This window comes from Oncorhynchus mykiss, chromosome 32 (genome assembly GCF_013265735.2).
Source record: "Oncorhynchus mykiss isolate Arlee chromosome 32, USDA_OmykA_1.1, whole genome shotgun sequence".
Taxonomy (NCBI): domain Eukaryota; kingdom Metazoa; phylum Chordata; class Actinopteri; order Salmoniformes; family Salmonidae; genus Oncorhynchus; species Oncorhynchus mykiss.
In genome coordinates this window covers 5,955,449-5,972,293 of record NC_050572.1, presented here as the reverse complement: position 1 = coordinate 5,972,293, position 16,845 = coordinate 5,955,449, and the positions used below count along the sequence as shown (strand labels likewise).

Sequence of the window (16,845 nt, the reverse complement as noted above, 5' to 3'; positions counted from 1 at the left end):
AGGGTTTTTCTTAATATTTACTATTTCCTACTTTGTAGAATAATAGTGAAGACATCAAAACTATGAAATAACACATATGGAATCATGTAGTAACCAAAAAAGTGTTAAACAAATCAAAATATATTTTTATATTTGAGATTCTTCAAAGTACTCACCCTTTGCCTTGATGACAGCGTTACACACTCTTGGCATTCTCTCAACCAGCTTCACCTGGAATGCTTTTCCAACAGTCTTGAAGGAGTTCCCACATATGCTGAGCACTTGTTGGCTGATTTTCCTTCACTCTGTGGTCCAACTCATCCCAAACCATCTCAATTTGGTTGAGGTCAGGTGATTGTGGAGGTCATCTGAGGCAACGCATATACTATTCTGCAATGTAGAAAATAGTAAAATAAAATAAATAAAAACTTGAATCAGTACGTGTGTCCAAACTTTTGACTGGTACTGTATATATGTGTATATATATTATAATACATGAGTTTTCCATATGGGTCTCCAACCTCATGTGTGTTTTCGTGTCTGTGTTTGTATATCGGCAGGGTTGGGTACTGCAGAAGACAAATGCCAATCTCGAATGGATTAATAAAGTTCTTCTTCTTCTCTCCCAACTCAATCTAACCCCTCTTCTTCTTCTCTCCCAACTCAATCTAACCTCTCTTCTTCTTCTCTCCCAACTCAATCTAACCCCTCTTCTTCTTCTCTCCCAACTCAATCTAACCTCTCTTCTTCTTCTTCTTCTCTCCCAACTCAATCTAACCTCTCTTCTTCTTCTCTCCCAACTCAATCTAACCCATTTTCTTCTTCTCTCCCAACTCAATCTAACCCCTCTTCTTCTTCTCTCCCATCTCAAGCTAACCCCTCTTCTTCTTCTCTCCCAACTCAATCTAACCCCTCTTCTTCTTCTCTCCCAACTCAATCTAACCTCTCTTCTTCTTCTTCTTCTCTCCCAACTCAATCTAACCCCTCTTCTTCTTCTCTCCCATCTCAATCTAACCCCTCTTCTTCTTCTCTCCCAACTCAATCTAACCCCTCTTCTTCTTCTCTCCCTACTCAATCTAACCCCTCTTCTTCTTCTCTCCCAACTTAATCTAACCCCTCTTCTTCTTCTCTCCCAACTTAATCTAACCCCTCTTCTTCTTCTCTCCCAACTCAATCCAACCCCTCTTCTTCTTCTCTCCCAACTCAATCTAACCCCTCTTCTTCTTCTCTCCCAACTCAATCTAACCTCTCTTCTTCTTCTTCTTCTCTCCCAACTTAATCTAACCCCTCTTCTTCTTCTCTCCCAACTTAATCTAACCCCTCTTCTTCTTCTCTCCCAACTCAATCTAACCCCTCTTCTTCTTCTCTCCCAACTTAATCTAACCCCTCTTCTTCTTCTCTCCCAACTCAATCTAACCTCTCTTCTTCTTCTCTCCCAACTTAATCTAACCCATTTTCTTCTTCTCTCCCAATTCAATCTAACCCCTCTTCTTCTTCTCTCCCAACTCAATCTAACCCCTCTTCTTCTTCTCTCCCAACTTAATCTAACCCCTCTTCTTCTTCTCTCCCAACTCAATCTAACCTCTCTTCTTCTTCTCTCCCAACTTAATCTAACCCCTCTTCTTCTTCTCTCCCAACTTAATCTAACCCCTCTTCTTCTTCTCTCCCAACTCAATCTAACCCCTCTTCTTCTTCTCTCCCAACTCAATCTAACCTCTCTTCTTCTTCTCTCCCAACTTAATCTAACCTCTCTTCTTCTTCTCTCCCAACTCAATCTAACCTCTCTTCTTCTTCTTCTCTCCCATCTCAATCTAACCCCTCTTCTTCTTCTTTCACAATTCAATCTAACCCCTCTCCCCTCTCTCTACCCCCTCCAGCCCATCGACTGTCCTCCTGCTCAGTAGCCATGATGCTTAGCAGCTCTGTCGAGGTGCCCAGTCCCGTCCACGGTGGCATGTCCGGTCTCTCCGGGATGAGGGTAGCAGTGGTGGGGAACGTCGTCCGGTCCTCCAGTATCTCGGGAGCCATGTACAGCCTGGAGAAGAGTCCCGGGAGTGGCGGTCGGCCGGGAGAGGTGGGGACGCTGGCCGGAAACAAGAAGAGACGCTCAAGCCTTGGAGCCAAGATGGTGGCCATCGTGGGTCTGTCGCAGTGGAGCAAGAGCACTCTGCAGCTCAACCAGCAAGGTCAGTTTCACTTTGGTTTCATTTGAATTGTATGTAATGTTGTTGTTTTTAGTTGTTAGCAGCCATTTTAGGGCATCCTGTTGCTCAACCAGCAAGGTCCGTTTCACTTTGGTAAAAAAAAAAAAAAAAATGGGGTTGTTGTTGACGGCCATTTTTGGGGCCGTGGAGATGATAGGAGCATCCTGTTGCTCAACCAGCAAGGTTCATCACAATACATTATTCTAACGGACGAGGTTGTTTATTTGTACTCCACCTCGGATGATCTCCACTGGTGTAAAGTACTTACGTAAAAAATACTTGAAAGAACTTAAACTTAAACTACTTAAGTAGTTTTCTTGCGGTATCTGTACATTATTTTACTATTTATATTTTTGACAACCTTTTTTTTCCCCTTCACTACATTACTGAAGAAAATGATGTATTTTTTACTCCGTGCATTTTCCTTGACAACCAAAACTACTCATCACATTTTGAATGCTTAGCAGGACAGGAAAATTGTGTAATTCACACACTTGTCAAGAGAACATCACTGGACATCTCTACTGCCTCTGATCTGGTGGACTCACTAAACAGAGAACATCCCTGGTCATCCCTACTGCCTCTGATCTGGAGGACTCACTAAACAGAGAACATCCCTGGTCATCCCTACTGCCACTGATCTGGAGGACTCACTAAACAGAGAACATCCCTGGTCATCCCTACTGCCTCTGCTCTGGAGGACTCACTAAACAGAGAACATCCCTGGTCATCCCTACTGTCTCTGATCTGGAGGACTCACTAAACAGAGAACATCCCTGGTCATCCCTACTGCCTCTGATCTGGAGGACTCACTAAACAGAGAACATCCCTGGTCATCCCTACTGCCTCTGATCTGGAGGACTCACTAAACAGAGAACATCCCTGGTCATCCCTACTGCCTCTGATCTGGAGGACTCACTAAACAGAGAACATCCCTGGTCATCCCTACTGCCTCTGATCTGGAGGACTCACTAAACAGAGAACATCCCTGGTCATCCCTACTGCCTCTGATCTGGAGGACTCACTAAACAGAGAACATCCCTGGTCATCCCTACTGCCTCTGATCTGGAGGACTCACTACTCACTAAACAGAGAACATCCCTGGTCATCCCTACTGCCTCTGATCTGGTGGACTCACTAAATAGAGAACATCCCTGGTCATCCCTACTGCCTCTGATCTGGAGGACTCACTAAACAGAGAATATCCCTGGTCATCCCTACTGCCTCTGATCTGGAGGACTCACTAAACAGAGAACATCCCTGGTCATCCCTACTGCCTCTGATCTGGAGGACTCACTAAACAGAGAACATCCCTGGTCATCCCTACTGCCTCTGATCTGGAGGACTCACTACTCACTAAACAGAGAACATCCCTGGTCATCCCTACTGCCTCTGATCTGGTGGACTCACTAAACAGAGAACATCCCTGGTCATCCCTACTGCCTCTGATCTGGAGGACTCACTAAACAGAGAATATCCCTGGTCATCCCTACTGCCTCTGATCTGGAGGACTCACTAAACAGAGAACATCCCTGGTCATCCCTACTGCCTCTGATCTGGAGGACTCACTAAACAGAGAACATCCCTGGTCATCCCTACTGCCTCTGATCTGGAGGACTCACTAAACAGAGAACATCCCTGGTCATCCCTACTGCCTCTGATCTGGAGGACTCACTAAACAGAGAACATCCCTGGTCATCCCTACTGCCTCTGATCTGGAGGACTCACTAAACAGAGAACATCCCTGGTCATCCCTACTGCCTCTGATCTGGAGGACTCACTAAACAGAGAACATCCCTGGTCACCCCTACTGCCTCTGATCTGGAGGACTCACTAAACAGAGAACATCCCTGGTCATCCCTACTGCCTCTGATCTGGAGGACTCACTAAACAGAGAACATCCCTGGTCACCCCTACTGCCTCTGATCTGGAGGACTCACTAAACAGAGAACATCCCTGGTCATCCCTACTGCCTCTGATCTGGAGGACTCACTAAACAGAGAACATCCCTGGTCATCCCTACTGCCTCTGATCTGGAGGACTCACTAAACAGAGAATATCCCTGGTCATCCCTACTGCCTCTGATCTGGAGGACTCACTAAACAGAGAACATCCCTGGTCACCCCTACTGCCTCTGATCTGGAGGACTCACTAAACAGAGAATATCCCTGGTCATCCCTACTGCCTCTGATCTGGAGGACTCACTAAACAGAGAACATCCCTGGTCATCCCTACTGCCTCTGATCTGGAGGACTCACTAAACAGAGAACATCCCTGGTCATCCCTACTGCCTCTGATCTGGAGGACTCACTAAACAGAGAATATCCCTGGTCATCTCTACTGCCTCTGATCTGGAGGACTCACTAAACAGAGAACATCCCTGGTCATCCCTACTGCCTCTGATCTGGAGGACTCACTAAACAGAGAATATCCCTGGTCATCTCTACTGCCTCTGATCTGGAGGACTCACTAAACAGAGAACATCCCTGGTCATCCCTACTGCCTCTGATCTGGTGGACTCACTAAACACAAATGCTTTGTTTGTAAATGATGTCTGATTGTTGGAGTGTGCCCCTGGCTATCCGTAAAATTAAACAAACAAGAACATTATGCCGTCTGTTTTGCTTTATATGTGTAAAATGATTTATACTTTTACTTTTGATACTTAAGTACAGTGCCTTGCGAAAGTATTCGGCCCCCTTGAACTTTGCGACCTTTTGCCACATTTCAGGCTTCAAACATAAAGATATAAAACTGTATTTTTTTTGTGAAGAATCAACAACAAGTGGGACACAATCATGAAGTGGAACGACATTTATTGGATATTTCAAACTTTTTTAATAAATCAAAAACTGAAAAATTGGGCGTGCAAAATGATTAAGCCCCCTTAAGTTAATACTTTGTAGCGCCACCTTTTGCTGCGATTACAGCTGTAAGTCGCTTGGGGTATGTCTCTATCAGTTTTGCACATCGAGAGACTGACATTTTTTCCCATTCCTCCTTGCAAAACAGCTCGAGCTCAGTGAGGTTGGATGGAGAGCATTTGTGAACAGCAGTTTTCAGTTCTTTCCACAGATTCTCGATTGGATTCAGGTCTGGACTTTGACTTGGCCATTCTAACACCTGGATATGTTTATTTTTGAACCATTCCATTGTAGATTTTGCTTTATGTTTTGGATCATTGTCTTGTTGGAAGACAAATCTCCGTCCCAGTCTCAGGTCTTTTGCAGACTCCATCAGGTTTTCTTCCAGAATGGTCCTGTATTTGGCTCCATCCATCTTCCCATCAATTTTAACCATCTTCCCTGTCCCCGCTGAAGAAAAGCAGGCCCAAACCATGATGCTGCCACCACCATGTTTGACAGTGGGGATGGTGTGTTCAGTGTGATGAGCTGTGTTGCTTTTACGCCAAACATAACGTTTTGCATTGTTGCCAAAAAGTTCAATTTTGGTTTCATCTGACCAGAGCACCTTCTTCCACATGTTTGGTGTGTCTCCCAGGTGGCTTGTGGCAAACTTTAAACAACACTTTTTATGGATATCTTTAAGAAATGGCTTTCTTCTTGCCACTCTTCCATAAAGGCCAGATTTGTGCAATATACGACTGATTGTTGTCCTATGGACAGAGTCTCCCACCTCAGCTGTAGATCTCTGCAGTTCATCCAGAGTGATCATGGGCCTCTTGGCTGCATCTCTGATCATTCTTCTCCTTTTATGAGCTGAACGTTTAGAGGGACGGCCAGGTCTTGGTAGATTTGCAGTGGTCTGATACTCCTTCCATTTCAATATTATCGCTTGCACAGTGCTCCTTGGGATGTTTAAAGCTTGGGAAATCGTTTTGTATCCAAATCCGGCTTTAAACTTCTTCACAACAGTATCTCGGACCTGCCTGGTGTGTTCCTTGTTCTTCATGATGCTCTCTGTGCTTTTAACGGACCTCTGAGACTATCACAGTGTAGGTGCATTTATACAGAGACTTGATTACACACAGGTGGATTGTATTTATCATCATTAGTCATTTAGGTCAACATTGGATCATTCAGAGATCCTCACTGAACTTCTGGAGAGAGTTTGCTGCACTGAAAGTAAAGGGGCTGAATAATTTTGCACGCCCAATTTTTCAGTTTTTGATTTGTTAAAAAAGTTTGAAATATCCAATAAATGTCGTTCCACTTCATGATTGTGTCCCACTGGTTGTTGATTCTTCACAAAAAAATACAGTTTTATATCTTTATGTTTGAAGCCTGAAATGTGGCAAAAGGTCGCAAAGTTCAAGGGGAACGAATACTTTCGCAAGGCACTGTATATTTAAAACCATATACTTTTAGACTTTTACTTAAGTAGTATTTTACTAGGTGACTTTCACTTTTACTAAAGTCCTTTTCTATTAAGGCGTCTTTATCCTACGTTTTCTTTCTCTCTTTCACCTGCCCGGTAAGAAATACTGCTCCATCTCCTCCTTGCTTCCTATGGCCTCGCTCTCCTCTCTCTCCTCTCCCCTCTCCTCTCTCCTAACTCTCCTCTATCTCCTCTCCCCTCTCCTCTCTCCCCTCTCCTCTCTCTCCTAACTCTCCTCTCCTCTCTCTCCTCTCTCTCCTAACTTTCCTCTCTCTCCTCTCCTCTCTCATATCTCTCCTAACTCTCCTCTATCTCCTCTCCACTCTCCTCTCTCTCCTCTCCACTGTCCCCTCTCCTCTCTCTCCTAACTCTCCTCTCTCTCCTAACTCTCCTCCCTCTCCTCTCCCCTCTCCTCTCTCCTCTATCCTCTCTCTCCTAACTTTTCTCTCTCTCCTCTCCCCTCTCTTCTCTCTCCCCTCTCCTCTCTCCTGTCTCTCCTCTCTCTCCCCTCTCCTCTCTCTCCTCTCTCTCCCCTCTCCTCTCTCTCCTCTCTCTCCTAACTCTCCTCTTTCCAGCTTTTTCTTTAGCTTCTCTTTTTTTTGGTGTAAAACTTGATCCGCTTCTGTCTCTTCCTTGTTCCCTGTTTTCTCTGCTCGTAATATCTCACCATTCCTGCCAAGTCCGAGAGTTTGTCAAACTCTCTCCTTCTCTTTCTCTCCATCTCTCTCACATCCCTTCATTCTTTTCACTCTTTTCCATCATCTGCTATCCTCCCTCTCTTGTCCTCCCTCTCTCTTCTCCTCCCTCTTTCTTTCTTATCCTCCCTCTCTCTTCACCTCCCTCTCTTTTCCTCCCTCTCTTTTCACCTCCCTCTCTCTTCTCCTCCCTCTCTTTTCACCTCTCTCGTCTCCTCCCTCTCTTTTCTCCTCCCTCTCTTCTCCTCCCTCTCTTTCACCTTCCTCTCTTCACCTCCCTCTCTTTTCACCTCCCTCTCTTCACCTCCCTCTCTTTTCACCTCCCTCTCTTCTCCTCCCTCTCTTTTCACCTCCCTCTCTTCACCCCCCTCTCTTCTCCTACCTCTCTTTTAACCTCCCTCTCTTCTCCTCCCTCTCTTTCACCTTCCTCTCTTCACCTCCCTCTCTTTTCACCTCCCTCTCTTCACCTCCCTCTCTTTTCACCTCCCTCTCTTCTCCTCCCTCTCTTTTCACCTCCCTCTCTTCACCCCCCTCTCTTCTCCTACCTCTCTTTTAACCTCCCTCTCTTCTCCTCCTTCTCTCTTCACCTCCCTCTCTTTTCACCTCCCTCTCTCTTCACCTCCCTCTCTTCACCTCCCTCTCTTTTCACCTCCCTCTCTTCTCATCTCTCTCTTCATCTCCCTCTCTTCTCCTCCCTCTCTCTTAACCTCCCTCTCTTCAGCTCCCTCTCTCTTCTCCTCCCTCTCTTTTCACCTCCCTCTCTCTTCACCTCCCTCTCTTCACCTCCCTCTCTTTTCACCTCCCTCTCTCTTAACCTCCCTCTCTTCATCTCCCTCTCTCTTCTCCTCCCTCTCTTTTCACCTCCCTCTCTCTTCACCTCCCTCTCTTCACCTCTCTTTTCACCTCCCTCTCTCTTCACCTCTCTTTTCACCTCCCTCTCTTTTCACCTCCCTCTCTTCACCTCTCTTTTCACCTCCCTCTCTCTTCACCTCTCTTTTCACCTCCCTCTCTTTTCACCTCCCTCTCTCTTCACCTCTCTTTTCACCTCCCTCTCTCTTCACCTCTCTTTTCACCCCCCTCTCTCTTCAGCTCTTTTTTCACCTCCCTCTCTTTTCTCCTCCCTCTCTCTTCACCTCTCTTTTCACCTCCCTCTCTTTTCACCCCCCTCTCTCTTCAGCTCTTTTTTCACCTCCCTCTCTTTTCTCCTCCCTCTCTCTTCACCTCTCTTTTCACCTCCCTCTCTTTTCACCACCCTCTCTTTTCACCTCCCTCTCTTTTCACCTCCCTCTCTTTTCACCTCCCTCTCTCTTCACCTCCCTCTTTTCATATCCTTGAAGGCATTCTATTTATTTTCTTCCTGATCTGAGCTATCATCCCCCCCCCCCCCCCCCCCCCCTGTCTGAACGCCTGTGTAAATATGAGGGGATATTAATCTATTGGTGTGAAGATGATGGTCTAATATGATATTGATTTTTCAGATGAAGATTGGAAATGTAATAGCTAAGCATTTTAAATCACCCTGACACCTTTGGCTACTGATAGTGGACCTTTTTGTTTTGAATTTAATCTCTCAAATGCTTTTGTCTCTGCCTCATAGAAGGGTGTTGATTTATTTATTTTTCTTTCATCCAGCGTCAGAGATTACCTCAGCATAGCAGAAAGATGCTGTGGCTGCATAGCTATGAACTACATAGCTTCACAGTGTGGGTTAGCTGTAGGTCTGTTGTACACCTAATAAACAGACTCTTTCATACTGTGGTAAGTGGTAATCACCCAGCATATTGCTAGCTGCAGTATGGTAATGCTAGCCAGCGTAGCTTAGTGGTCCCTTTTATTTAACCAAGCAGGTCAGATAAGAACAAATTCTTATTTACAATGACATAGTAGCTAGCCAGCGAGATCACACCAGATCGACTTTAGTATTTATGTCACGCCCTGACCTTAGTTATCTTTGTTTTCTTTATTATTTTGGTTAGGTCAGGGTGTGATGAGGGTGGGTATATGTGTTTTTGACTTGTCTAGGGTTTTTTGTATACCTATGGCATTTTGGGATTGTCTAGGTAAATTGTAGGTCTATGGTGGCCTGAATTGGTTCCCAATCAGAGGCAGCTGTTTATCGTTGTCTCTGATTGGGGATCCTATTTAGGTTGCCATTTTTCCATTTTGGTTTTGTGGGTTATTGTCTATGTGTAGTTGCATGTCAGCACTCGTTATTATTAGCATCACGGTCGTTTTGTTATTTTGTTAGGCTGTTTAGTGTTTCTTCGTAAATAAAGAAGAATGTATTCAAATCACGCTGCGCCTTGGTCTCATCGTTACGACGAACGTGACAATTCAACGTTTGTTCAGGACGTCAGGAGATGCCTTCAATATCTTCCACTAGGGGGAACGTGAGCACGTGTTATCATCTAGTAGGCTTGCTAGGTTGTTGTGGATGGGGATAGAGGAACGGCTTAAACTACGTGCTTCAGTGCTGAGGACCGTGGGTTCAAACCCAGTTCCATGAACAATACTTACCTTGCGAGCCTGAAATGTCAGAACTCAAGTCCAAAACAACAGAACAACCTGTCGTGACTTGGTAACTGCATAGCAATCAACCACAGTCAATGAATCACGGCAGACCGAGGTTCAAGCCCAGAGGGAAATCGTGGTAACCCATGAACACCCGTCAAGGCAGCCAGCGTGGTCTAACCCACAGGGAAACCGTGGTAACCCATGAACACCCGTCAAGGCAGCCAGCGTGGTCTAACCCAGAGGGAAACCGTGGTAACCCATGAACACCCGTCAAGGCAGCCAGCGTGGTCTAACCCACAGGGAAACCGTGGTAACCCATGAATGAAAACCTACAGGAGGGTATCTCTCCAGGAACAGGGTTGTGAAAACCTAGTTCATGAGCTGAAATATAATACCCTAGAAACGTTCCAGAAGCACAAAAAAGCTTATTTCTATACAATTTTGTGCACAAATTTGTTTACATCCCTGTTAGTGAGCATTTCTCCTTTGCCAAGATAATCCATCCACCTGACAGATGTGGCATAACAAGAAGCTGATTACAGCATGATAATTACACAGGTACACCTTGTGCTGGGGACAATAAAAGACCACTCTAAAATGTGCAGTTTTTCACACAACACAATGCTACAGATGTCTGTAGTTTTGATGGAGCGTGCATTTGGCATGCTGACTGCAGGAATGTCCACCAGAGCTGTTGCCAGATAATTTAATGCTAATTTCTCTACCACAAGCCGCCTCCTAAAATCGTTTTAAAGAGTTCGGCAGTACGTCCAACCGCCCTCACAACAGCAGACCAGGTGTAACAGGCCAGCCCAGGACTTCCACATCTTCGTCATCATCATCGCTTCTTCACCTGCGGGATGGTGTGACCCCAGCCACGCGGACAGGTTATGATACTGAGGAGTATTTCTGTCTGTAATAAAGAGCTTTCGTGGGGAAAAACTCATTCTGATTGGCTGGGCTTGGCTCCCCAGTGGGTGGGCCTATGCCCTCCCAGACCCACCCATGGCTGCGCCCCTGCCCAGTTATGTGAAATCCATAAATTAGTGCCTTATTCATTTTTTTTCTTCAATTGACTGATTTCCGTATACGAATTGTGACTTAGTAAAATTATTGAAATTGTTGCATATTACGTTTATATTTTTTGTTCAGTATATATTATGTAGTGGACATCAGCTGGTCGTGTGTTTGTGTGACATTTCAATACACTTCAGCTGGTCGTGTGTTTGTGTGACATTTCAATACACTTCAGCTGGTCGTGTGTTTGTGTGACATGTCAATACACTTCAGCTGGTCGTGTGTTTGTGTGACATGTCAATACACTTCAGCTGGTCGTGTGTTTGTGTGACATGTCAATACACTTCAGCTGGTCGTGTGTTTGTGTGACATGTCAATACACTTCAGCTGGTCGTGTGTTTGTGTGACATGTCAATACACTTCAGCTGGTCGTGTGTTTGTGTGACATGTCAATACACTTCAGCTGGTCGTGTGTTTGTGTGACATGTCAATACACTTCAGCTGGTCGTGTGTTTGTGTGACATGTCAATACACTTCAGCTGGTCGTGTGTTTGTGTGACATGTCAATACACTTCAGCTGGTCGTGTGTTTGTGTGACATGTCAATACACTTCAGCTGGTCGTGTGTTTGTGTGACATGTCAATACACTTCAGCTGGTCGTGTGTTTGTGTGACATGTCAATACACTTCAGCTGGTCGTGTGTTTGTGTGACATGTCAATACACTTCAGCTGGTCGTGTGTTTGTGTGACATGTCAATACACTTCAGCTGGTCGTGTGTTTGTGTGACAGTGGCTCTTTGCTCAACGTTCTCCAGAAGATGTGATGAAACGGAAATGAAGTGCAGCCTAGCGAGATTAGGTCAACATCTCTCTTCTCCACCGCAGACTTCCATGTGACTCCCAAGCCAACCCACAGGACAGGAGGGTACAGAGCGACCCACTGGCCTCACAATACACCCTGCCGCCACACACGCACACAAATCTGAGAATAAAATCCCTGCATGGGGTCGACGCCACTGGGGTTGAGACAGACTGGGGTTGAGACAGACTGGGGGTGAGACAGACTGGGGGTGAGACAGACTGGGGGTGAGACAGACTGGGGTTGAGACAGACTGGGGTTGAGACAGACTGGGGGTGAGACAGACTGGGGTTGAGACAGACTGGGGGTGAGACAGACTGGGGGTGAGACAGACTGGGGGTGAGACAGACTGGGGGTGAGACAGACTGGGGTTCAGACAGACTGGGGACGAGACAGACTGGGGACGAGACAGACTGGGGGCGAGACAGACTGGGGGCGAGACAGACTGGGGGGCGAGACAGACTGGGGGCGAGACAGACTGGGGTTGAGACAGACTGGGGGTGAGACAGACTTGGGTCGACGCCACTGGGGTTGAGACAGACTGCGGGTGAGACTGACTGGGGGCGAGACAGACTGGGGGCGAGACAGACTGGGGTTCAGACAGACTGGGGTTCAGACAGACTGGGGACCAGACAGACTGGGGATGAGACAGACTGGGGACGAGACAGACTGGGGGACGAGACAGACTGGGGTTGAGACAGACTGGGGGTGAGACAGACTGGGGTCGACGCCACTAGGGTTGAGACAGACTGGGGTTGAGACAGGTTGGGGAGAAAGCTTTGAGATGATAAGAGAGTGGGTGATAAGAGAGGACTGAGACCGGCTGGGAGAGGGTTGAGACTTGGGGTGATGAGTCCGTGGGGGGGGGTTGAGACCGGGGGGGAGAGAGAGAGGGTTGAGACTTGGGGTGGCGGGGAGGGTTGAGACTGGGGGGGAGAGGGTTGAGACCGGGGTTGATGAGACTAGGGGAGAGAGAGGGTTGAGACTGGGGGGAGAGAGAGGGGGGTGAGACTGGGGGAGAGAGAGGGAGTTGAGACTGGGGGAGAGAGAGGGGGGTTGAGACTGGGGGGAGAGAGAGGGTTGAGACTAGAGGGGGAGAGATTGTTGAGACTAGAGGGAGAGAGAGGGTTGAGACTAGAGGGAGAGAGATTGTTGAGACTAGAGGGAGAGAGATTGTTGAGACAAGAGGGAGAGAGATTGTTGAGACTAGAGGGAGAGAGATTGTTGAGACTAGAGGAAGAGAGAGGGTTGAGACTAGAGGAAGAGAGAGGGTTGAGACTAGAGGGAGAGAGAAGGTTGAGACTAGAGGGAGAGAGAGGGTTGAGACTAGAGGGAGAGAGATTGTTGAGACTAGAGGGAGAGAGATTGTTGAGACTAGAGGGAGAGAGATTGTTGAGACTAGAGGGAGAGAGATTGTTGAGACAAGAGGGAGAGAGATTGTTGAGACTAGAGGGAGAGAGAGGGTTGAGACTAAAGAGAAAGAGATTGTTGAGACTAGAGGGAGAGAGATTGTTGAGACTAGAGGGAGAGAGAGGATTGAGACTAGAGGGATAGAGAGGGTTGAGACTAGAGGGAGAGAGAGGGTTGAGACTAGAGGGAGAGAGAGGGTTGAGACTAGAGGGAGAGAGATTGTTGAGACAAGAGGGAGAGAGATTGTTGAGACTAGAGGGAGAGAGAGGGTTGAGACTAGAGGGAGAGAGAGGGTTGAGACTAGAGGGAGAGAGATTGTTGAGACTAGAGGGAGAGAGAGGGTTGAAATAAGAGAAGAAGGGAATGAGACAGTGATTGGAGAGTCAGAGAGGGAATGTAGACTAGCCTAGTCATGTAGACTAGCCTGGTCCTGTAGACTTGCCTGGTCCTGTAGACTAGCCTAGTCATGTAGACTAGCCTAGTCCTGTAGACTAGCCTAGTCCTGTAGACTAGCCTAGTCATGTAGACTAGCCTAGTCATGTAGACTAGCCTAGTCCTGTAGACTAGCCTAGTCCTGTAGACTAGCCTAGTCCTGAAGACTAGCCTAGTCATGAAGACTAGCCTAGTCATGTAGACTAGCCTAGTCATGAAGACTAGCCTAGTCATGGAGACTAGCCTAGTCATGAAGACTAGCCTAGTCCTGTAGACTAGCCTAGTCCTGTAGACTAGCCTAGTCCTGTAGACTAGCCCAGTCCTGTAGACTAGCCCAGTCATGTAGACTAGCCCAGTCATGTAGACTAGCCCAGTCCTGTAGACTAGCCCAGTCATGTAGACTAGCCCAGTCCTGTAGACTAGCCCAGTCATGTAGACTAGCCCAGTCCTGTAGACTAGCCCAGTCCTGTAGACTAGCCCAGTCCTGTAGACTAGCCCAGTCATGTAGACTAGCCCAGTCATGTAGACTAGCCCAGTCCTGTAGACTAGCCCAGTCCTGTAGACTAGCCCAGTCCTGTAGACTAGCCCAGTCCTGTAGACTAGCCCAGTCATGTAGACTAGCCCAGTCATGTAGACTAGCCCAGTCCTGTAGACTAGCCCAGTCCTGTAGACTAGCCCAGTCCTGTAGACTAGCCCAGTCATGTAGACTAGCCCAGTCCTTTAGACTAGCCCAGTCCTTTAGACTAGCCTAGTCATGTAGACTAGCCCAGTCCTGTAGACTAGCCCAGTCCTGTAGACTAGCCCAGTCCTGTAGACTAGCCCAGTCCTGTAGACTAGCCCAGTCATGTAGACTAGCCCAGTCCTGTAGACTAGCCCAGTCATGTAGACTAGCCCAGTCATGTAGACTAGCCCAGTCCTGTAGACTAGCCCAGTCCTGTAGACTAGCCCAGTCCTGTAGACTAGCCCAGTCATGTAGACTAGCCCAGTCCTTTAGACTAGCCTAGTCATGTAGACTAGCCCAGTCCTGTAGACTAGCCCAGTCCTGTAGACTAGCCCAGTCCTGTAGACTAGCCCAGTCCTGTAGACTAGCCCAGTCCTGTAGACTAGCCCAGTCCTGTAGACTAGCCTACCTTCACTGTATCTGTGAGCTGTCGAATAGAGAGCACGTGCCAAGACCAGTGTGGGCACATTTACTACGTAACACACATTTACTACGTATATAATACAACTATCAGTAGAGTTGAAAATGCGATGGAAACACATTGAACTTTAGATTTGTATTCGGTACAAGAAAACTTAAGTGAAAAAAGTACATTTTTGTCTTCTTTTCCTCATGCGCATTTAGAATATTTAAATCTGTCGCCAATTCAAATCAAAACAAATGTATTTATATAGCCCTTCGTACATCAGCTGATATCTCAAAGTGCTGTACAGAAACCCAGCCTAAAACCCCAAACAGCAAGCAATGCAGGTGTAGAAGCACGGTGGCTAGGAAAAACTCCCTAGAAAGGCCAAAACCTAGGAAGAAACCTAGAGAGGAACCAGGCTATGAGGGGTGGCCAGTCCTCTTCTGGCTGTGCCTGGGGGAGATTATAACAGAACATGACCAAGATGTTCAAATGTTCATAAATGACCAGCATGGTCAAATAATAATAATCACAGGCAGAACAGTTGAAACTGGAGCAGCAGCACGGCCAGATGGACTGGGGACAGCAAGGAGTCATCATGCCAGGTAGTCCTGAGGCATGGTCCTAGGGCTCAGGTGCTCCGAGAGAGAGAAAGAAATAGAGAAAGAAAGAAAGAGAGAAAGAGAGAATTAGAGATAATTAGAAAGAGCATACTTAAATTCACACAGGACACCGGATAGGAAGAAAAACTCTTTGTAGAAACACTTTTACCACACCAACACATTATAATTATACCCCACAGGAGACAATATTAATACACCTACTGGTGATCAAATCAAATCAAATTTATTTATATAGCCCTTCGTACATCAGCTGATATCTCAAAGTGCTGTACAGAAACCCAGCCTAAAACCCCAAACAGCAAGCAATGTAGGTGTAGAAGCACGGTGGCTAGGAAAAACTCCCTAGAAAGGCCAAAACCTAGGAAGAAACCTAGAGAGGAACCAGGCTATGTGGGGTGGCCAGTCCTCTTCTGGCTGTGCTGGGTGGAGATTATAACAGAACATGGCCAAGATGTTCAAATGTCCATAAATGACCAGCATGGTCGAATAATAATAAGGCAGAACAGTTGAAACTGGAGCAGCAGCACGGCCAGGTGGACTGGGGACAGCAAGGAGTCATCATGTCAGGTAGTCCTGGGGCATGGTCCTCCGGGAGAGAGAAAGAAAGAGAGAAGGAGAGGATAGCACCTCCACAGTGTCAGCCTACCAACTATTGTACATGTATCATTTCTACACAGATAGCATGACCACACAGATAGCATGACCACACAGCTAGCATGACCATGCAGATAGCATGGCCACACAGCTAGCATGACCACACTGATAGCATGACCACACAGATAGCATGACCACACTGATAGCATGACCACACAGGTAGCATGTCCACACAGCTAGCATGACCACACTGATAGCATGGCCACACAGCTAGCATGACCACACTGATAGCATGACCACACAGATAGCATGACCACACTGATAGCATGACCACACATATAGCATGACCACGCAGCTAGCATGACCACACAGATAGCATGGCCACACAGCTAGCATGACCACACTGATAGCATGACCACACAGCTAGCATGGCCACACAGCTAGCATGACCACACTGATAGCATGGCCACACAGCTAGCATGACCACACTGATAGCATGACCACACAGATAGCATGACCACGCAGCTAGCATGACCACACGGATAGCATGACCACACGGCTAGCATGACCACACAGATAGCATGACCACACAGCTAGCATGGCCACACAGCTAGCATGGCCACACAGCTAGCATGGCCACACTGATTGCATGACCGCACAGGTAGCATGACCGCACATCTAGCATGAACGCACAGATAGCATGACCGCACAGATAGCATGAATGCACAGCTAGCATGAACGCACAGATAGCATGACCGCACAGATAGCATGACCGCACAGCTAGCATGACCACACAGATAGCATGACCACACAGCTAGCATCACCACACAGCTAGCATCACCACACAGCGACTGCACTGTTTCTTAGCATCTTCACATTGCTCACACTCATTTAGTCCCACAAGTAGATGGAGGGACAGAGGGAGGAGGGGGGGGGGGGGGGGAAGGAAGGGGAGAGAGAGATTTAGATGGAGATGAGATGCCATAGCAACCAGGTCTCACAGTCTCATGTCAGAATTAGACGTTCATCAATTTTTCTCAAATGTCAAATTTC

At 47.0% G+C, this 16,845-nt stretch overlaps 1 protein-coding gene across 2 annotated transcripts in view; it reads left to right on the top strand.

Moving 5' to 3' along the window:
• Positions 1-16,845, top strand: part of LOC110489436 (regulating synaptic membrane exocytosis protein 3-like) — a 126,270-nt gene that overhangs the window by 41,092 nt on the left and 68,333 nt on the right. For both annotated transcript variants that reach the window (XM_036971352.1, XM_036971351.1), the window contains exon 2: positions 1,857-2,165. In XM_036971352.1, the coding sequence (XP_036827247.1) occupies positions 1,886-2,165 (280 nt within the window). In that variant the 5' untranslated portion in view covers positions 1,857-1,885. The remainder of the gene's footprint in view (positions 1-1,856; positions 2,166-16,845) is intronic.